We start from the raw sequence: 23,233 nt of genomic DNA, 5'->3' as shown, positions 1-23,233 counted from the left end.
CCTAGGAAATTACCAAGTATAATTATGAATGTTAATTTAGCAATAATAAACCGTTAGATGACAAAGCACACAAAATTGCTTATTGCAAATTAGTCTGTGCATTCACAGCAGTGGTAGGAAACTTTGTGTATGTGTACATGTAGAATACATGTGTGACTGTTTTTCCTATACTCACTGAAATGGCAGCTCAGGTGCTTATATAATATTAGGAATCCCCTAATCCCACTTTTGATCTGTTTCCGGTAGTTCAGTTACCTCAGAATAAATAGATTCTAATCTTTTTTATTTTTAGATTATTTTGTTGTATTGCAGGTGTTTTTAGTTGAAATTGTGTGTATCTTTTGTCTGTGTCAAGGCACCCTGTGAACTCGGCATGGATTCTAGTCCTTACGAGCGTCATGTCTGATCGATCTTGTGCTATTTCACATACAGTGCTTAACAAATTATCAGAACACCCAGTATAAAGTCTGTGTCACAGATGATCTTAATTACAAAGCATAATTACCAAATTACCAAAATCACTGCTATCATTGTTTCTGTAATGATTATTCCACCAGTAAACATCAGCTAATCAAAACTATGCTCCTAATGTTAAAATATAATTGCTGCTGTTATCCATACATTTTCAAATTTAATGTTTTACAAAAGAGTTGAAAAAATAACTAGAATGTCATTAATTAAGATTAAGATGCAACATTTCAATTATTTACTTGCTGGACAAACAAAAATGTATGTTATGCTTGATTAATTTCTGACTTCTCAGAGGGAAGTCCAGTGTGCCGACTATTTGGGTCTAAAATGTGAATTCAGTTTGTTAGCTGTTCAATAAATACCAATAAAACAAGACAGCTTTCTGAAATATTTGTGTTTTTTTGTTGTTTTAATGACAAGTCGTCTAATAAATTTGTTAAGCTCTGTAGAGTGGTAAGCAGTATGTGCTGCACTGACACTCGATCGAGCCAAAGTTTATATTGTGCTGGCCACTGTGCTAAATCTGTACTGTGTAATTTTTTTGTGCCTGCTCACTGTCTTCATATAGAGTATGTGTGTCTGCTTCCCATCATTCTTTGTTACTACTGGTCATGTCAATGCAGAAGCTTCCGAGACAGCATGTTTGCATTGCACCTTGCCAAACCATTCATGCACGGTACAAACCACAGGAAATAATGGTTTTCAGAGGGCGGCGGTGCTGGTGCTGATGTTACATTTCGGGCCCTCTACAGGAACCTGGGCAAATATGGTGGGAACGCAGCTCTCGTGACAGTGTCAGGTCTCCTTTGAGCTGTCACTACTGTCCCATAAAAAATTCACACTGACATCACATGTGCAGTTACACAGTTTCAAAATTCACTAAAACCACCATTTTGACACAGACTAGTGGACATAAAATCCATCTAAATGGATATGGGCCAAACAGAGCCCTCAACTCATTACCACCAAAGGACTGACAAACACAAACACTTTTACAAAACACCTTACAATACAATGTAGACTCAAAAACAAAAAAAAACTTACACAAATCCACTACAAACTGGACCTGGGAACAATATGCTTATTTGCACACTCAGTCACATAGTTAATGAACACACATCTAAATTATACTATATTTGCAGATTTTGCATCTTGCACGTCTTCGTCTTGTCTCGTCTACAATATATTGACGAAAACCCTGAAAACGTGGCGAACCGTTCCAAGTCGATCTGAGTAGGTACTAATGGAAAACTGACTTTTGACCATGTCTACATGTCAAAATGCACTCAGTTGCTGCTATGTGATTGGCTGATTAGACATTTTTGTTAATGGGCAGTTGAACAGGTGTACCTAATAAACTGTCTGGTGAACTGTCTGGTGAGTGACTACTCACCACTGGTTGTAGCTGTGTGCCGGGCATCATGGCGTTAGCAAGCTGCATCTGCTGGGCCAGCATGGCCATGTTTTTCTGCTGGATGAGGTTGTTTCTTCCATTGATCTCCAGCTGGGTCTTTAGGTGAGGAGGAGGATGCAGGTACTTACAGTTCTCTCTGGAACAGCGGCCCTGATGGGATGAGAGACGAAGAGAAAGGAGGAGACAAGGAGGGCAAAATCAAGGGAGGGGGGTGGGGAAGACAGAGACATGGGAAGTGGTGGATTAGAATACTGTTCCCTTTAACCACAGCCTAATGTATAGAAGTAATGAGCCTTGAATTAAGTCGCTGCCCTCCTATTTTACCGGCGCTGACCTCACATCCTTGACATCTGGGCCTGCCACTCTTTTTGCCATAAAGCAGACCAATCAGTTCTGCAGAAGATGTAGGCTTACCACCTTCTCTATTTTCTCAAGGTCCATTGGGAGACAAATTAGCTCCAAGAGCAGAGATAAAGAGGATTAACTGTCTATCTGCTCTTTCTAAGAGATTGTTTTACACAAAGCAAACATTCAACAAACACAATGTTGCCGTGTGCCTGTGATAAAAGGAACACTTCATTGTCTGGAAATTATTTTTTTGGTTTCATTTGTTTATTATTTGATCAAAATCACGAACTTTGTGATCATAATTTCTTCAATGCTGAAATAACATCTTTAAATTAAGTCTAATTTTAAAAGTAAAAACAATTGCGTTGAATTGATTCGGCATTGTTGGTCTAACCCCAAAGAAAATTTGTTTTGGGAATCTAAATTAGCAAAAGCTCCCCAGTCTCCTCCATCCTACCACCTAAGAAGCTGTTCAACTTGATGCTCGATGTTTTACAAAGCCCTGCGAATCACCATTGATCTCCACTCAATTCAAACAAATGAGCCACGTGTCAATATCGGACATAATTTCAGTAAAGATGAGGCGGGAGAACTGATGCAGGATCGATACGTGATTGGGGACTCCTGTGACACGAAACATAAACACATTATGGCAATCTAATGCTGTATTATGCTACTATGCTAGAGACTGTGGTCTGTGTCTGTGCGGACTCACTGCTGTGGGTGCTTATATTCATCCTGCAGCCAGCAGCCCAAAGGGAGGAGAGAATGTAATTTACACTCTCATAATGCCTGCTCCACTGAACACTCCCCTGGCTAGGTGTAATATCTTAGATATCTCCACCTCTCTTTCACTCCCCCTTTCTCCCTCATTCTCTCCCTTTCACATCAATCCCCATACATCCTGAGCCCCGTGCTGATATTTGCTCTCCTCATCATGAATACAGAGCAGCGCAAGTGCCGACGTACTGCTGTGATCTGTGTATATATTCATGTATGTGTGCAGCATTTGTACTACTCCTTGCCTTTGTCAGCTTCTCTCTCTCTCTTCTTCTTGTGCTTCAACCACCTCATCAAAATGCATCCTCAATCCATCTATTCCCATTACTGCTTTATGTAAATCTTTTTCCAGGGGGATTGGGAAACCAGCCCTGCGACAACTCCACAGTGTCCCCTCCCATGGGGAATTAAAGGTTGGCTGTCATGCAACTGCTTATCTCAGTGAGATTACCTGCTGCTCACTGTGGCCTACTATGACACCTTCCTTCACAGCCTAACACATACACTCTCCCACTCTGGCTTTATGCTTAACACCTCTCTTCTTTCTCCTCCTTTCACTTCCTGGTCTTGCTCTGTCTCTGCCTCTCTCCCATTTATTCTGCCTAGCTACAGCATGAAAGCTACTTTGCATTGGAGAGCAGCAGAATGTCAAGACTTCATCCAGCATTTTGATTGGCTAAAAGCTGTGAGGAATAGTATTCCCAGCCTGATCATTGGCCCAAAGGCACACATTGACAATGCTCCAAGTCATCCCTCCCGGTACATCCCTATGTGGCTGTAAACTATTGATCAGTGTTAATTGGTTAATGTCTTTTGATTTTCAGGGTACATTCCCTCTGGACTCAAGCATGTCAAATCCAGCCGCGTGTGTGTGTGTGTGTGTGTGTGTGTGTGTGTGTGTGTGTGTGTGTGTGTGTGTGTGTGTGTGTGTGTGTGTGTGTGTGCAATCAACTGTGACAATGCGGCCCCTCAATTACATAAATTACAGCTCTATCTGAGGGCTGTAATTTATGTAAGCTCTTTTTCAGCGGGGTTCCCTGCATCAGTTTTTAGTGGTCAAAGCTCAAAAGGTTTTAAACACTTACGCATTTTAACAAGCCATACTGGGAATAAGCTGCAAAATAATTACTTCAAGAATAAGAAACTTTTGTAAAGGTTTTTACAAAAGAAAAAGTTTAAGCTTCTGGTAAACAGGTGGTGGAAGTGCTTTTCTATGACGAGCAAGAATGTAGATGATCTCATGTTGCCAGTTTTTTATCGAAATATTTATATAAAAAACAACTACTTGACATTCTGGTGCTTTTAACTGGCGCCACTCAATCGTCACTGCAGTCAAACAGTGTTATTTTCAAAATAACATGGACAAAATTCTTAGGTTATGTTTTCGAAAAAGGCATTTTCTTTCACGAAGATGAACAATATCAGCAAATTACGTGGATCCTGATGAAGACAGAATCTGAATTATCGTTTATTGGCTACATTCAGAAAGGTCAGCACCCTGATATATTCATCCCCCTCTATTTTCACCAGCAGGCCCATTATCTATAGCAGCGTTGTTGTTCTCTGAACAATGCCATGCATGAGCCCGAGGTCCTTGCCAATCATTGTCTGTGATGTTAATGTTTTGGCTTCTCTCCTGTGCCTTTTCACCTGTCTGCCTGTCCTCCATGGAGACGTTAATATGCTAACAGACTGCCAGCATCTGTCTCTCAAGACTCTTCTTCTCCTCTCATCTTATTTTTGTCTCTTCTTCTGTCCATTCTTCAGGTCCAGTTCTCTGCAACTCCCTGCCCCATTCTTTCTTCTTAAGAATTAAGAAAGTTTCACATGTTTGGTTCACTCTCCAAATAATGGAGGTAGCTATTCCTCAAATCCAGATTCTAACACTTGAACCAATTTACCTTCCCAATATTTGCAGCAAAGAATAGTTAAATGGTTAGCACTTTAAAGACAGGAAATCACTTTTCACTCTTAAGGTGTATGGAGAATAGAGCAATCTGTTCTTAAAAATCACCTTAGCCTCATTAAACCAGATTTCTCCCGTGTTTATTATAGTTCCACACATGCAGGTTATTCTGGTTCGGCACCCAGTACCAACTTTCCAGCTGGTTTCCAGCTTCACTATATAAAGGGGAGAAATCTCATTAGCTTTATCATGCACACCTGTCCCTCCAACCTCCCTGACACTGCCCCTTGAGCTCACAGTACCAAACCTCCCCTACAGCTGAGCCAGCTCCGCCACAGTAAGTAACAAGGAAGTCTTGGCCAAGATGATCGACAGCTACACTGAGAGTTTCTGAAACCCACAGAGGCAATAAGTCATAAGTAATAATAAGTTATAAGTCAGTAGATAAACTGATTGATTTCCAGATTGTGAGTTTAACCCAGAAAATCTGAGTTTTGGTCGACAGTGCAACATCCTCGACGTCTGGGCAACCACCTTCGGTTGCAAGGTGCAGTCGCAATCCTTGTAGAAACTGCAGTCCCTCTCACACAGATTGGAAAATTTTTACAAATAATTGCTTACTAAATTGCTTGCTAACTTAATAAATGCAACAAATTGTTACCAGATTCCAATCAATCTGCCCAGATGAGCAAAACTCGTCTGTGATGAGTCTCTTTGCAACAGCGGACTTAATTCATTTAAATGCAAGGTGTTTAAGTTCTGGTTATATTCCTATATAATAGCATGGCTGCCAAGTACCTATGTAGTTTTAGAGCAACAGAGGCAGTCAGCAGACTGACTGTCTCTGTTGTTTTATCACCGTCTTGACGTACCAAATTCTCTCTGAAAACGGCACATGACTGTGAGTCGTCATAGACCAGGTCCCTAACTTTAACATGGCCATTTCAAGGCATTTCAAGATCGCAAGTTTATTGCACACCATTGTAATAATTCTGTGACTGAAGCCGGTACAAAGATTAACATATCAATTTGTGTCAGCATACAGTGATAGATAAGTGAGTGGATATCAAAAGATTTTTATTTTATTCTGAAATCTTTAATCTTAAGGAGACCCTTGGTTGTGACTTGTGGGGCACAGAATTGTTAATCATCTGCTTTTTGTTTTTTCCTAATAAGTATGTCATGTATTTATAAGAAAGAATAAAACAATTTAATTTCAGGAATTATATAAACTATTACTGCTGTAGTAGTAGTAGTAGTAGTTGTTGTTGTTGCTGTACTATTAATACTACTATTCCATAGCAGTAACTACTGTCAATATGTTTTTTTTAACTGCTGCTTTATTTTATCATCAAATGTAAGTGTATTTTTTGTCATGTCTCGCTCCCATCATCCCCTGGTTCTGAGGTTTCTTCCTGTTAAAAGGGAGATTTTTCTCCCCTTTGTTGCCAAACGTTTGCTCAAAGTGAATCGTTTGATCATTTTATTGTAGAGGTTTTACCTTCAAATATAAAGTGTCTTGAAGCGACTGCTGTTGTGATTTTGCACTATATAAATAAAATTTAATTGGACTTAAAATGTATTATATACATAAAGGGATCAAGGGTCAAGACACTGACCCACATGTTTACAAAGTCATCAAATCACTATTTTTGCGTACATGTAAATGTTTTGGGGCACTGTGATCTGAAACTCGCAATGACGGTCTTACTTGTTGCCTGCGGTGCTTTGACAGCTCTCTGAAAGATGTGCCTGAGGAATTCCAGTGAATAAAACCTGTGGCAGAACTCCTCTCAGAGATTGGCAACAGAGGCAAAGACAAGAACAGAAGAAGTAGAAGGCAGACAGTCAGAGAGAGCTACAGAAAAGCAAAAGGGAGTGAGACAGACAGAGACACAGATGCAGAGTGTGCTTTTCATATTAATATTAATCAAAGTGGCCTGTGCAAGTGATTTCGGCTCTGCCTTTGTTGGCATGTATCTACAGTATATCCTCCAAAGGGCTGAATGGCACATTGCTTTCCACAAAGTCCTTCTGCGCATTCACTCCCGTAATCACACACTGATTCTGAATGATCTTTTAATCTACCCATCCAGAATGACTCATTCCAACTTAACCACACATAATCCAACAGCCTCTGATCTTTTCCGCATTTTCACTCTGTCTCTCCTCTCGGTGTGCCTGAGCTCCCCTCAAACCACGGCTGCACAGTGAACACCGTGACCAGTGTGACAACTGTAGAGCTCAAGTATGGACAGCCACCGTTCCAAGTCCCTTTGCATTATTAATTCTCTCCCAGTGGAACTGCCTTTCCCTCCTGCTCCCGAAGACAAGCATCAATCAAGAAAGTGCCGTCTGGTTGAGGGCTGTAGTGAGAATACACAAGCTCACACGCACACGCAGACACGCACTCTGGGGCATGTGCTTTCCTGACCAAAGGTTCCTGTTGGCAAGCATACGTCAGACAAAATATGACATCAGATACGGTACAAAGAACAGCCTGTCTGAGGACTCAGAGTGCTGCCAGACAAGCCAATAACACACAGAAGTACGTGCACACATACACCCCGCACACACAGACACACGTACACACTCTAAAACAGAATTTTTATTAAGCAATACAGTTCAGCTGCAAACCACTGGCAAATCAAGCAGTATGTTAGTAGGTAAACCCGATGACAAACATGTTTTTCGGAGACAAGAAAACATCCTGTGTTCATTGCCTTCCCTTTTTCCACCTCTCCCTGTTCCATAGCTAATACCAGCCGGCTATATAAGTCTCATTATCTCGTTCCAATCATTTATTAAATCTGGAACACCCCAGGTGCATTAGTATATTAGCCTGGATCAGTTAATGACCTTAAAATCTCATTTAACTGGGCAGAGGGATAAGCCGTTGAGACAACGACAAAGATAGACGTGTGGACAAAAGAATCACAGACAATGATAGACGAGGTGACGCAACACACCTGGTAGAAACTAGTAATGGAACATAACAGCGGACGAATACTGCCGAACGTCACGGCTGACGTAGAATCCGAGGAAAGCTTTTAGCTGCAGTGCTCAATTAGCCAAAACACCAATTACATTGCCCAATAGCACACAGAGTGTTAGCATGTTTTGGGTGGACGTTGGTACAAAATCATTAGCACAGGAAGTTAATGACGGGGCAAAATCATTAGCCCCCGTGGCTAATGACAACACTCTGCTGCTGCTGAGCTGAACTGCTCTGAGTTTGTATCTATTACCATACATGATGGACATATCTACCTCAAGTAGCTCATGTCAAAGGAGCATTTGACATTTTGATTCATTTATTACTGGCTATCATTCTCCTTTTTTTTTTAATTAATATTACGCTCTGCATTAATCAGTCCTTTTTCAAGGTAAGATACAGAGAGAGCTCAAACTAACAAATCCCAGTGCTTCTTTTATTTGCTCTGAATACACTGGCTAAATCACATCAATCAAAATATCAAAAATTAATGATAAAAGCCCAGAATTAGGATATGGTAGGATATTTTTGTTAAGATTGTCTGGATTTAATTGTGAAAAAAAAAAAAAACAGATCCCATGCAGGACAGATTTTGAAATTCTTTCCATTTTGCTGTGAGGAAATGAATGAAAGTCTCCAAACAGATGATCAAGAAACAGGCACTTGCTGAAATCACATGAAGTGGACAGAAATGTCTGAGGAATTACAGTGGCATTGCTATTTTACCACCAGTACTGACTTATTTCACAGTGGGCCACCCGACAACTAAAGGAGTGCACTGGAATTGGTTCAGAGAGTGTATACCATGTAATCATTAGACTCCCTTGAGGCCGGGCAAATCAGGATAAGGCATACCTTCTGTATCTGCTGCTGACTGGTCTGAAAGTGAACACCAGCATGGTTAAAAAAGTCAGTATTAGCACCCAAGAAATAAAAAAGGATTAAATGAAATGTCAAAGTGACCAAGTCAGCAACAGAGCCTTTTTTCATCTTTGCTCACTATGCTCCTTTTACTAAAGTCACACAGCTCAGACTTCTTCATTTTATTTTCACTTGGTTATAGAATCTGCTTTAAAATGCGGAATGAAAACGTTCAAATAAAAAAAGTCTCTGTGGCGTCTGACCCTCTCGGCTGCATTATAGGTGGGAAGTGTTGTCCTGGCTCATCGTAGAGTTGGGTAAGGCAAAGTCCCTAATTAGCTTTGTTCTCATTTAGTCTACAACACTATCTCCCCTCAGACACACAAATACACACATTTTCAAACACATATACACACATATAGACAGCAATGCAGAGAGAGGCGAGAGAGACCACCCCACAGCCCCTGAGATCTGGCCCTTCTTCTCTATTTCTCTTTCAATTAACCCTCTTCCTCCATCCTCTATCCGTTCATCTTTTTCTCTCGGCCTTTATCTCTCCTTCACTCTCTGTCTGAGCGTTCCCTATTCACAATCTTTAAAGTTTAGTCTAATTCAGTTTTATCTCCCATTCACTCTGCCAAAAAGGCAGGCAAAGAGCAGACCCATTAAAACAGGCTTAATGGAAGACTGTTGAACAGGCAGACAGGATTCAACAGCTTTTAGACCTAATTATTTCCTGCCCATCTTTGTAACGCTCGTTATACTGTATGGGCGTCACTGGCTGCTGGGGGCAGACCTCTGTTCTTTTTTTGAATTTTCTTCATCTAAACCTTCCCCCTCTTTTCATATCTTGCTCTCCATCAATTTTCACTCTGCTTAAATTGCTTTGCACTTATTGTCATTAAATGTTCATTAAGAGGTGGGCTAAAGAGGTTTTTTTTTTAATTGTTTGCTTATGACTCTATTTCAAGAAAGCCAGAGTTGGTTTCACATCCGCAAAGAAGACTATTACAAAGCATTGGTTCAGTCCTGACATTTGTATGGAATCGTTCTGGATACGATGTCTTATCCATGTTATTAATCTTGAACATACCACAGCAAAATTGAATAAAGCTCGACCCATGACTGTTGAAGCTTGGAAAATCTTCTCATCCAAAGTTATCTCCTGGAAGAGGCACTGACTGGTTATGACTTTGTGTTCTTGTGTTTTTTTTTTTGTTTTTTTTTGCTGTCCCTGTGCCTTGTGACCAGTGTTTGCTGTGCTACTGCAGTTTCCGATTGTGCTGTATATGTCTGTATCCCCCCCCCCCCCCCCCCAACCCCGTTTTAAATCAATAAAATGTTGATCACAAAAAAAAAAGAAAGCCAGAGTGAGCCGGCGGGGAAAAAAAGGAAAAAAGATGGAGTTGTCCTTGTAAATGAACAAAAGATGCTTGCTGACAAAGACTGGCAGCTGCCTTTGGTTTGTGCTGTGATCTTTAGCAGCTACATAAAGTGGCTCCGAAGTGAAAACAAAAGATGCTGTTGGCAACAGGAGACGGGCAACAGAGAGCGCTGCTCTCAGCCAGTGAAAACTGCATTTGACCTGGTCGCTGGAGAGCAAGAAAAACAGTTCGATGCCTTCTCTGCATAATGACCTGAAGAAGGCCTTAATATCAAATGACTGTTCTTTTTTTATGAGTCAGGATCAGATGCAGTAAAGTCAGCTGGCTGGAATGTTTTATTCAGCTCTTCTGATGAGTCATGGGGGACATGGCAGATAATCACAAGACCACACCCTAAAGCTTCAGAGTGTGAAAAACTGAGGGCAAGTTGTCAAATGCTAGTAGAGACATCTCTTCTTACATCCATGTGTGGCACATCTTCATTCACGCTCACACATACTCCTTCAACAAAGGGTGTCACTGTACTGGCATCAGCAGCTAGTGTCATTGCCTTGAGGTTAAAGCAGATAAGAGAGGATTAGCATTCATTACTCCACAGAGTGATGATATACCCACTGCAAGCACACACAAAATGATGCACGGGCATTCTTAAAGCACACACACTCGAGGAGCATAGCCAAATGCTTTTCTCCAAAGATTATATTAATAATAGAAGGGAAGTACAAAGGAAACAACAGTAATACAGCATGTAATCCTTTGTATCATCAACAACTGCAGAGCTGGAAATCCTTAAACTGAAGCCTTTGGGATACATGACGAGTTTTGGCATTGTTGGGGGAAAAGAAAAAGAAAATAAGCACAACAGTAAAAAGGAATTAGCTATTCAGTGCAAGATCCTTCTATTTCCATGATGGTTTCATGATGAAGTTACCCGTTTCCCATGTGCACTACCCAAGAGCACTCGGAACAAAAGTAAGATTTGTTTAAAAAACTGATAAATAGGCGTCTTTCCCCCCCCTCAGAATCTTGTCTTCTCTACAGGAAAGGAGCATTCGGCACAGAGTGTCTTTTTCCTATAAAGAGCCAAAAGGGAGCAAAAGTAAAAGATGGGCAGAAAGAATAGAAACGAAGACTGAGATGGAGTCACGGGTTAAGGATGTATTCTGTTGGGGTGATATATCATGTAGAAAAGCATGACACAATGTGTCTTAATTCTCTCCCACACACACTGTGCACGACAGAGCAAAGGGCCATCACCCCCCTCCGTCTTCACATAGCGCCTTCCGGCTGCACACTCATCCACATCGATCCACATTGATCAAAGTCGGCTTGTACCACTTCAGCAAAGAGCGGGGAAACGCTGGACAGGGTGATCACCTTCTCTAAGCCTCTCTCACAATGGACTCATCTCGTCAGAGCTGCCACTGCCACGTATTGTATCCCGCTGTAGTAGCAAAACGTAATGTTGTCCATCAACAAAGCCAATTAGAAAGAAAAAAGTATGAACAAATTCGGGCTAAAACTGAACAGAATTTATACAGGAGCTTACATGAAAAAGCTTGCTTGAGAAAATAAGGATCTGACTGCGCTCTAGATGTCATTCAGATCAAATATTTGTGAGGACATGTAGTCCAGTCTAGACTTAAAATACCAGCAGGGAAGCTGCGGTGATAGACACTGCGGTGACAGACAGCAAGCTGTCGGCAGACCCAACACAACACAGCTGCTGTAGCCCTTCTGATGGCTGAGCCTGATACCGATGTAATCCAGTTAAAGCCTCCTGAAGAATCACAATGTCTAACAGCAAGCCCTGCAACATGCACTATAACAATAAAGGGATATTACAGACATTCTTCAATATTGCACATGCCGAAGAGCCGACTGGCACCACTCCCGTTCACTTCCGCACTCCCTTTCTCTGTTATTGCTTTCCTTCCATCTGTACACCATCTTCCTGCACTTCCCTTTTCTCGACCTGTCCATCATTGTCCATGTGACATAATTTGATTTCTGTCCATCACTCTTTCATTGTCTTTCACTTTATTTCGTTGCTACACAGTCTCTTTTCCTTTCTGACGCCACCCTCGTGCCTCATCCGTGTCTCTGCAGGGATTACACTCTCGGGGTCTTTTATGTCACGATGATGCAACTGGAAATTGGACACTGTCTCATTGTGTCATCTCACCTTGTTTTATTTGTCATCGTTTACTTGTTTTATTTCATTTCATGTGTTCATTTGCTCAGGTTTGCATGAGTTGCATGTTTCCGGGTGGGTTTTGCAGGTTGCCGTAAGAGGGTGAGTCAAAGTTGATGTATTAGTCTTTGTAGGAAGAAAAAGCGAGAAAAGCCGTGCAGAAAGCAGCCAAACATCCGCTCCATAATGGTCATGAAGGATCAATACTGCATGGCGACAAAGTGCTGATAAACAGTGTGGTTTCTGTTAATTAGCACTTCTCTAACGATCTCTCTCTCTCACACACATTTTCTCCTCCTCTTTTCCCTACTCTTTCACTTTCTATACTTCCCTCCCACCCTCTTCATTCCCTTCCATTAAAACCCTTTCTTTCTCTGACTTGATCGCTTGGTCACTCCTCTAAGTCTGCTGACGCTGTCCTCCCAACCAACACTCTATCTCTGAGCAAAGAAAACAAAGTGAGGGGAGGAATCCGAGTTCTTTTCATAAGCGTGATGAATATCCCACTCCTGTGTTTGTGGCTGACGGCTCTCAAGGATGAGATTTAATGAAGCTCTCATCCAACTCTGATTATTTTCTAATTAAAGGAAGGAGTGATGAGGGCAATGAGTAAATTCATGAATGCATGTTTATAACTGCGGGGCAAAAAAACAAAAACAAAAAAACCCCCCGACAAACACGCCAATGACAGACGCCAAAGACAGTAATCATACTCAGCTGAATCTTGTTTACTGCGCTCCATTGGGAATGGAGGTCATTTGGCAGGAATACATGATCGTAGCACTTAAACAAATTACAAATCTAGCACAGAAGTATGTTTAACATGTTCAGCAAAATGCGCATGCAGCTGCTGTAAATATTTTTTCTTAGTTGCATTAATCCGGCTGGACTTCATGGCTAAGAAACTGGATATCTGCAAACATTTTTTTTAGGAAACTTTAGAGGCAGTTTTTCATACCTCTTGTATCTTGCCATTCAGTTCTTGTACCAATAATTTAGTTATTTTTCAAATGTGTTGCTCAGTTGGCCTTTTTAGAAGGTGAAAAAATAAAACCCTAATTAATATCCATGCTGTTTAATGTAAATGTTGTGTTTAAAAGTCCTTGTTGTATTTCAGAACTGAAGGTTGTACAGAGAGCGCAGCTAAGGTTTGGTTCTGCTAAGAGTACTCACCAAGCGTAGCTGGTCAGTAAATCCCTTCAAAATATCAGGCTTAACCATTTCTAATTTAATATGTCTTAACATTAAGGATGTTAACCATTAGCTTTTTGTCAAATGTTTGTGAAAATAATAATAATATGAATAACAATAAAAAAATACCTTTTTAATGAGTAATGCATATGTTGTTTTTATAAGTATTTTTTTGATATCAATACTGATTGTTAGGATCCGAGGTTTGCTTACACAAATACATTTCTTGTCTTTCAGCAAGGCTTTGACGTTTTTAGCAATTAGCCTAATTAGCCAAGACACTGTTTTGTTTTCATCCTGTAATCAAATGCAAAGAGTCTATACTCCCTAAGCGTAACAATAAGAGAGCAACAGTATGCAGCATGGGCTCAATGTTAACACCAGCTGTTTAGAAGTAAAATGTTAATAATGTCAATGATCCCAAACATAATGCCATGCATGCATGTTTGCAAACCATGATAGAAAAACATATAAGGGAACACTATGAGTTACGGGATGGCCTCCCCAGAACCTCAACATTATTGAAGCACTGTGGGATCATCTTGACCCTAGAATGAAATAAAAGGCAGCCAACATCCAAAGAGGAGGTTTGAATGTCCTTCAAGAAGCCTGGAAAATGAGAAAGCTTTGCTAAAAGAGTTCAGGATGTGTTGAAGTCTAAGCTACTTTCAACTGCTTGCTTGCCACAAGGGAACACCACAGCAGGTAGCTCTGCATGTTTGATTTCAGTTTATATGCCAGATGCCCTTCCTGACACAACCCCAAGGGGCATGTGTGTCTCCAGCTAAAATCGAAGCAGAGACCTTTCTCTTGCTAAAAGAATGTGTTAACTACTACACAACTGGAGAATAAAACTGTTCACACCAAATATTGACTTGTTAAAATTGTATAACCTCTGTTTTTGCCTTATATACTATGTCTTAATCTGTGTTTTTACATGTTTCATGTGACCCGGGAGCAGCTAAAAGTAGTTTGTTTCAATCACTGCACCTATTTCTCATTTTCCCAAAAAATGCACAGTACTGTAGATGAAAAACTATTTTCAAAGACACAACAGTTTGTCGTGTGGAGACATTCATTTCAATCCAGTTTGGTTTCACACAACACCACAACTATCAGCCTCTTATTGGAAGCAGTGCTGCAGACTGCCCGCACAACACGTCTGCCTTTGTTTCCACTTTGATCATCCAAACGCTCTCCTGACCCATTCTAATTTCTCTGTTCCAATGCGTTGTGATTTGCAAGCTATCCTGCCGTGGCTTCCATGACGACACATAATCGCTTCAAAATGTCCAATGACACAACAGCGTGAGACTTGCCCAGCCTCCAGTTTCCTGCCTGCTCTAGCCTGCAATATCATTAACCAGGCACCAAAGCCACTCTATCGTGATCACCTACCTGAGGTGAATACTTATTATTTTTCAGGACCCTTTGTGCTTTACTGAGATCAGCGAGTGTGCTTGTGTCATTGTGTGAGTGGGTGTCTGCAGGCGAGAGTAAGTCTTTGTTGCTCATGTCAGTTTGTGTGTTTATGTGTTGGAACCTGAAAGTGAATGATTACACTTCAGAAGAGTTACTGCACGATGCCCGCACTGGTGCAATCGGATGAAGAGTGCGGGGTCAGTGACGGATAGAGAGAAGCGGAGATGGAGCAAAGACAGGGGTAGGCAGAATTACGGTGCAGCCAATCGACAGAAGCAGGAAAACAAGTTGGCAGATGACTCTCTGTCCTGGGGTGAATTAATGTTCTGTTGCTTCCACTCTCCATTTACTTCACCCTCCACCCACGTACACCTTACTTGTCTGCAGTCTAATTTAAATGTTTGTTTTATTACATTAACCTGAAAGAATTACAAATGGAGAGCTTTGAAAGGAGTCCGAAGATAGCGAGAGGTGAGGTCAAAAAAGGGGAGGAGGTGGAGGAGGGACAGCGATCAGCACACGCGGAGAAAGACGATGAGTTAGTTTGGTGAGACGGGGGACGGGGATGGGGGGAGTCGAGACAGGCTAACAGGAATGGATCGCGCCATAACTGATTAGATATTCTATCCACAACAGCACTAGCAGCAGGAGCAGCAATAGCAATGGGACATCACGACTCAGCACGCAGATATCCTGATATTACCTTCAGACTCTCTAAATGTCCAGGGCCCTCCAGTTTGTTAAGAAAACACATGCAGAAGTACGCATACGCAATGCAGGAAGAATGACACACATATTTGTAGAGAAATACGCACAAAAAGATCACAAGTTGAAAAATGAAGGGTGCCAAAAGGTGAAAGAGGGAAGTTTCCATGAGCTGGGAGGCTATTCCTGAATGCCCTTGTATATATTTTGGCTCTGGTGTTGTTGTGTCATGTCTCCATGCTGATGCAGCATGTTTAAAGATGGATGTGTGTGTGTGTGTGTGTGTGTGTGCGTACGTGCGTCTATGCTGATGCAGTGTATCCACAGATGGATGTAATGGTGGCCTCTCTGAGGACAGAGAGACATTTAGAGGAGACGTTTCAAGGGAGGACCTGCCCATGAATATAGCCAGAGAAAGTTAATAGCTGCTGTGTGAAAGATTATATATAGTATATCCTGCTTAGTAAGACCAGACAATATAAAAATGGATCTGCAGAAATCATAAGAAACAAACAGAAGTATAAAAGTACTGATTCCACAGTGACCGAAAGGCGACGTTGGGGTCAAACTGAAATTTGTATCAGCTAGAAAATATTAGCAAATACTCTCTGGTATGTAACTTGTTCTGTATACTTACTTGGTAAAAAAAAAAATACAGTCTATTTTATTTCACTCTAATTTTCTGCAGTTAAGCAGCCCTTGACATAAGTGTTTTTGCCACAGAGTGTAAGGTCTAATGGGAATCACTGCTAATTTTAGCAATCTAGGCTAACTAGCTTTCACTTCCTTAATTTTTCAAAGTGTAATGGGAGCTCCCAAATGCCAGGACACAGCATCTGCTAACAATGCTCACCCGTGACTGCCCAGCAACTGATTACTCAAAAAAAGAAGCTTGTTTACTAAAATATGTTAAATATGCAAAAAAGCATAATGATTGTAGACTACTGAAGTAATTACAGTGAAATGAGCAAACAGCCTGGAAACGAACTAAAAACTGCACTCTAATTAAAAAAAAAAAATATATATATATATAAAATGAATAAAACTTATGTAAAAATATTACACCATAACTCTGGTCCCCGGAAGGCCAAAGATAACATAACAAAGACGCTTAAATTTTGTCCATCGTCTAACTAATAAAGCCCCAGACAAACAAATGTCTCACCAAAATATGATGAAAAGTGATAAAAGATAAAATCGCTGTGTGTGAAATGGAAATGAAAGTGTCTGGGATGCCTGTAAGGTAAAAAAAAAAAAGAAGAAGAAGAAGAAAGGGGAGAAAGAGGGACGGAGGGCGGGATGGGTTGAGTAGAGACAGATTAACAGAGGTAATGAGAGGAGAGGATGAGAGCGAAGAGCATGGCAGGAGAATACAGATACAGAGCAGATTAACTCTGTCGGAGTACGTTTCCTTTTCAAAGAGTTCTTATTCAATATACTGCATCCCTCTGTGGACTACACACTAACACACGCTCACACCTCTACTTCTGTTTTCTGCCGGGCTCTCATCTCAATATATATTGCCTAGCCTATTCTGCTGTTATCTGTTCTCGTTGCTTTCTTCTCGCCCGCTCTTGCTCACCCCTTACATTTTTGAAAACATTTTCAAGGACTTTGAGGTATACAGTATAGCTATGTAGGTCACTATACCTTCCCAATGCTGCTGGCTTGTGTGTCTCTGCAATGTGGCGATGTATGTGTGACTGTTGAGTGTAGCTTTTAAACACTGATCACTGTGACAGGGACACCTGGTGATCATTGCATAAATATATTTGTATATTGCAAACTAAGCATACAGTATTGATTCAAACACTAGAGCTTTACAACACAAATACATCAGCGTTGTTGGTTCAGAGGATAATGAGTTTACCAAAGCTGGAAAGTGGGGCTTTTTTTCCTCTGACTATCTTGCTTGAATTATTAAGGTCCTTTGGGCAACTTTAAACAAACATAATAATACTCCATCTATTTGATTAGAATGTGCTTCTTTAGTCCCCACTGGTTGGTACATCAAAGTCTGTTTTTTTAAGTAAGGATTCAGCAGAAATCAGACCTTGTTGTAGACTACAGCCACATTCCAGCGACTCTGATAACAGCTAACCTTTTTTAAATATTAACATGAGCTTTCGTGCTTTTTTCAGTGCCTACGAAGCTTTTGCTTTTTACAAGAAAATATTGTAATAACCTCACTTGTTGCTTGCGCCACTCTATCACTTCCTTAATGCACTTGAACAGGCACTCTGGTGTTTATGGCGGTAATAACACACATCACCATTGGTGTGATGATAGCAAGGGATTCCCTGTGTTATTGCAATAATACAGTCACCAGATCTCAAGTACACGTGGAATCACTGGTATAATCCTGAATGCAAAATAAAACATGTGTTGGCACATTTAATATGCATAAACAGTGGCAGGACTTTATTAAGCTCAGACAATAACAGCACATTCACAGGCCAAACTTTCAGTTAAGAACTTGGCTGCGTTGGGTCTAACAAACAGCATCTTGGAGAATATACTTCAAATGGTCTGCTGAATGAAAAGATCCAGGAAGGAACGACACTTGTATGCTCAGCTGTAGGCCGTCTGGTTCTTCTGCGCTTTATGTGACACATCACTGGGGTTTGGCTCGAGTGTGAAATGAACATCCCCTGGATTGCCAAATCTAAATATGTCCTTACCTAATAAAAGTCAGACCCCACACTGGCCATAAAACTTGAGACAAAAGGATTGCAGGACTTCAAACAGTGTTTGATCTTTCATTGCTGAACTTTCTCTTTGTCTATGTTGGTTTTCTTTTGCCTTTTTCTTTCTGGCAACTATAGTTTTGAACACAATGAGCAAGTCAAATTAAATCAAACCAGCGCCCCTCTATAAACACATTCTTTATAAGATGTTTTTTCTGGCTTTGTACAAAGAGTCAGAATTGAAACCCCTGCTGCCTGATTGGTTAATTACCATAAATCATCTAACAGCCCATTATTCAACATTACATCAGAACAAAATTGCTGACAGACTGTTAAAATTGTGATATACTATATTTACACCATACGTTTGACCAACTTGAATGTAGGCCACCAAAATACTTGTAGCTCAGTGTAACATGCAAGTATGTTTACTTAACCAAAACTATTAATAATAAAAAGAAAAATATTAAATTGTGCAAGAAAGAGAGAACAACTTGACAGCACGCACTATGCTGTTTTTCACATTTATTCACCACATGGCAAAGAAAGGCTGCAGATTCAGGACATAATGCCCTTGAAGTTTACTCAGTGAAAAGGTGAGGAACAATTACAAATACACTCAAGCTAAATATAACTTTTTCTCTTCATAATCTTTCATGTAACATTTTTTTCTGCCAAACCTCAAGTTCCACCAGCATAAATAAGGGAAGGGCAGAGAAAATGCATTACTTATACAACATTTAATGCTCACTTCTTACCACAGAATTTCCTTTAAAAACTACTAATATATGTCTGTGAGGACTTTGAAGTTTTTGTGTGTGTGTGTGTGTGTGTGTAATGTTGTTTTCTTTGAAACAAATAATTTGATCATCCTCAGTGGGCTTGTTAGAATTCATGTAAATACGGAATAACAATATATTCCGTACAAGATGAAAAAAATCTTCGTAGGGAAATTGTGATTATAAAAACTCCCGCTCCCCAAAGAGCAAAACTAAACTTCCTCATGTTTCCTGTTAAAATAATGTATTTTTAAGAATAGAACACATTTTCAACAATGTATCATTTGGTAACTTTGAAAGTAGCTATTCAACACACACAAGCTTTAAAGGGTTCTAAACTTCTTATAGAAAAAAGCCAATTTACAACACTTATATACCCAATAAATATCAAACGGCCAATTAAAAAACAAATTTTAATGAGAAGAAATTGCTGAGGAAGTCAACTCGCTGTCAGATAATTTTAGCACAGTCATCAGTAGCCAGTCTGTTATACTTCAGCGGAACCCCTTTGGCTTTTTTGGCTCACTCTCACCTGTTTCCCATCACAGTTCAATGGTAAGTTTATTGTATTTCGTCAGCTTAAATGCCCCCAGATTTGCTTTTTATTCACTTGCAGTGAAACCAGCTTTCTGTCCAGCTGCTAATAGCAACAAGCTGTTGAATTCCTTCAGCAGGAGACAAAAGAAAGAGCATATCCCACTGTTTTCCATTCTCTCAAACAGTTAAAAAAATACATTGTTTGTTCAAATCTTCTGAAACGGATCTGCATCTCTTTCTGTTTAAATGTAAATAATTTTAAGAGTAGAGATTATTCAAGGTCACTCCAATGCCATGACATCTAAAGGTGAATTCAGCAACCACTCTCTTCTGCAGAGTTTCTGCACCAGGACATGGCATCAAGCTACTTCTGTGCTTGGCAGGCTGAATGGAGAAATCTTTCAATACGACAATACGTCACTCAAAAGTGAACACCAACTCACAGAAACTCACTGTTAAAAATGAGAACTCGGGTTGTAGACATGTCTGGTTCATTTGAAAAACTTGAAAAAATGACCTATTAGAGAAGAGTTTTGAGTATTTGAACAAAGTGGTAGATGCTGTTTGATGTATTATCGTAGACAACCTCTAAACAGAATGATGGCTGAAAACATTTGAAGACTGGTAAAGAAGCAATGCATAACATTATCAGTACTTCTTCCAATAGCAAATTAAAACTAAATAAAATCATTTTGAAGTTGTGCTGTGTACCTAGACAGATTCCTAATGTCTTTGCAAACATCGTATTCTTTGTTAGTTGAGTTACTTGAGTCCAGGCCATGAGGGTCAGTCTCACTGTAATATCGGTCAATCCTAAAGAGCCTCTGCCTCTGACTCATTTCCTGTCCGCTTTTATCAGTCCATCCTCTGTTATGTAAATGGAACTTTCCACCTTATTCACCACTGACAAAAACCTATTTTTGTGACATTGCTGAATGGCTGAATGAAGTTTAGGTATAAATAAAGGTATTATCATAGACCAACTGGTAAGAATTTACAAGGCTGTGATGTGAAAATAAAATGTGCATTTACTGAATCTGAGAAAGACTTGATTCAATACATAAAGAAGATAAAATTAAGGAAGCTATCCATGCGTCTTTCTATTTCTCCTGCTACAAGTCCTCCTTTCCTTTGCTAGCCTGCATTGTAAAAGCACCGAAGGGCGGGTGGTGTGAAAAATTATCCAGGGGTGGGAAGCCACGTTTAGCACCATCCATCCCTTTACTCCTATTTTCTATCCACATTCTCCTGCCTGTCCTTCCCTTATCCCCTTGCCCCTTCTCCATGCCTGGCTATGTATTATGAATTCATCTGCAGATAAAGCAGATCTATCATTCTGTCATGAAGGCAGGGAAGGGAGGTAGACTGTGGAATGCCCTGGCACTGAGAGCAGGGAAGGGCTGTGTGCATAGTGCTATGCTTCCTTGCGCATTCCCTGCTGCGCCTGCTCTTGCCCTCTCCAGCTCTGTCTGTCTGTCTGTTCTCATGATCCATGCGAGGCCCCAGCTGCCCCCCTTATCCATTCCTGTCTTACCTGTACCAACTAAACCCACACAAGCCACCTTAGCTTCAGCCAAACAGCCCATAACTGTAATAACACAGTGCCTGGCTTAACAAGAAATCCATCCCCAGGTATAAACCAAGGCCTGGACTGCTTGACTGACTCTCAGCTCAAGTCTCCAGTTACACAGAATAACACCCTGCTTGCCAATCAGATAGGGGACAAATTACAAGACGTGCACAAGAGAGTACACAGAGCTCTAGGATCCAGAACGACTGTGCCCACTGGAGCCAAAATATAGAGATTTACCTCACCGATAGCTCTGCATTCAGCACATATAAAACATATGAAGTAATGAGAAAGCAGTTAGAGGCATGTGAGTGCATGTTGTACATTTGTCTTGTGTTTACCCCGTGTACGTTCACTTTTATGATCTTTCGATGCAAAACAACCTCTCAGCCATCATGTTTGGCTCTCAGCCATTGGACAGCCTTTACACCCAATCTCGTTAATGTTGATCAAATAAAAAATGAACTGCATATTTGATGTGTATGAGTGTTTATAACATTTTGAGGCATCAAATTTAAGAATACATCCATCCAGTTTTCTTAACCAATCGAATTCCTATCCCAGATGTCACTGGGGTAGAGGGTGGATAGAAACAATCATTCGCTCTCACAGTCATACTTAGAATCATATTTAACCTAACGTGTTTTTTGACTGCAAGAGGAAGAACCCAGCAAACCAGCAGAACCAAACCCAGGACGTTCTTGCTTTGAGACGGTGCTAATCACTGCACTGCTGTTCCACCTACATATGTGTGTTATCAAAATTTACCTCCTTGACTGTCTTATTTTCTCTTCTTTTTCTTTAACTAAGTTCACATCTGACTTTGTCTCCTTAAAACTGTGTTTTATATCAAAAGAAAAATGCCTGAATTAAATTACGTCAGCATCTCCTTATCAAATTAATAACATCTGAGATATCAAAATGTTTATGTTGGCATTTGTTCCCCTAGAGTATCTGCATTTCAATATACAGAGTATAATGTCAAAATGAGGTGTTTATTCTTTAACTATGCTAACATTATGGTGGTAGGGTAAGTTTTGTGTCTTCTTAGTGATTTCCTCCAGAATCACCAAGAAGCAGATGTTTCTAGTTTGGACTGAACATTGTTTAGACTGATTTTGTTCTATTTGTAAAAGTATTAACATTCCCATCAGTCTCAGCTATACTTTGTGTTTAGTTGGCAAACATTTGTATGCTAACATGCCAAACAACAATGGGGGCAGCTGTAAAGCAGACACATTAAACATTATCACAAATCTTAGCATGGCTCTAGATTCAGTTCTGCTCAAAACTGTCTCAAAATCAGAAAACTCTCCAACCACAGTAGTTAGCTGCCTTAAGCTAACACTCATGAGTCAAGATGCAAAACCTCTACAATGTCTCCAGTCGCCAGAATCAAACCTTTGTCCTCTGTCCACCTTTCGTACCACTTACACTGACAACAAAAGCAGTTAAGCTTATTGCAAAATGTATTAAGTAAAATTGGTTGAAAGCCTATAAACAGATTTGGTGACAAGCTACACTGCGACATAAATATCTGTGTCATTTCTTCTGGAAGTTTTAATCAAAACTTTACTCGTGCCTAGGGCGTTTTAATCTCTTTTAAGCATCGGATAAATAATTCTCGCCCCATTTATTATACCTTAATATATGTATTTGTGTTTTCTTCACAACTTCTCAGCTCAGTCCATTTTCCTCCCTCTTTCCATCCACTCTGCCGTGATTTTTCTTCCCCTGTCTCGGAGAGAGGCGCTGCATAGTGGGAGTGTGTTGTCTCAGTGCCAGGGCAAAAATAGACAGTAAATTACAGAGCCTTCTGAGAACACCCCACTGTGCTGCATGACCTCAAAATAACACACACAGACATATACCCACAGACTTACATACAAACGTGAATTACACAGTATGCTGTCCTACTTCTCTATTTCCCATGCAGCCTGTTGATGTGACGATCACACAAAATCCCTTGCAACTTTGTGCCAACCAAC

General features: G+C 40.4%; 1 protein-coding gene across 19 annotated transcripts in view; it reads right to left on the bottom strand.

Moving 5' to 3' along the window:
* LOC134640831 (muscleblind-like protein 1) overlaps positions 1-23,233 on the bottom strand; it is a 62,968-nt gene that overhangs the window by 18,548 nt on the left and 21,187 nt on the right. For all 19 annotated transcript variants that reach the window (XM_063492809.1, XM_063492807.1, XM_063492822.1 and 16 more), the window contains one exon: positions 1,865-2,035. In XM_063492809.1, coding sequence (XP_063348879.1) covers positions 1,865-2,035 — 171 coding nt within the window. The remainder of the gene's footprint in view (positions 1-1,864; positions 2,036-23,233) is intronic.

This window comes from Pelmatolapia mariae, linkage group LG14 (genome assembly GCF_036321145.2).
Source record: "Pelmatolapia mariae isolate MD_Pm_ZW linkage group LG14, Pm_UMD_F_2, whole genome shotgun sequence".
Classification (NCBI taxonomy): Eukaryota; Metazoa; Chordata; class Actinopteri; order Cichliformes; family Cichlidae; genus Pelmatolapia; species Pelmatolapia mariae.
This window is presented reverse-complemented; position numbering and strand designations above follow the sequence as displayed.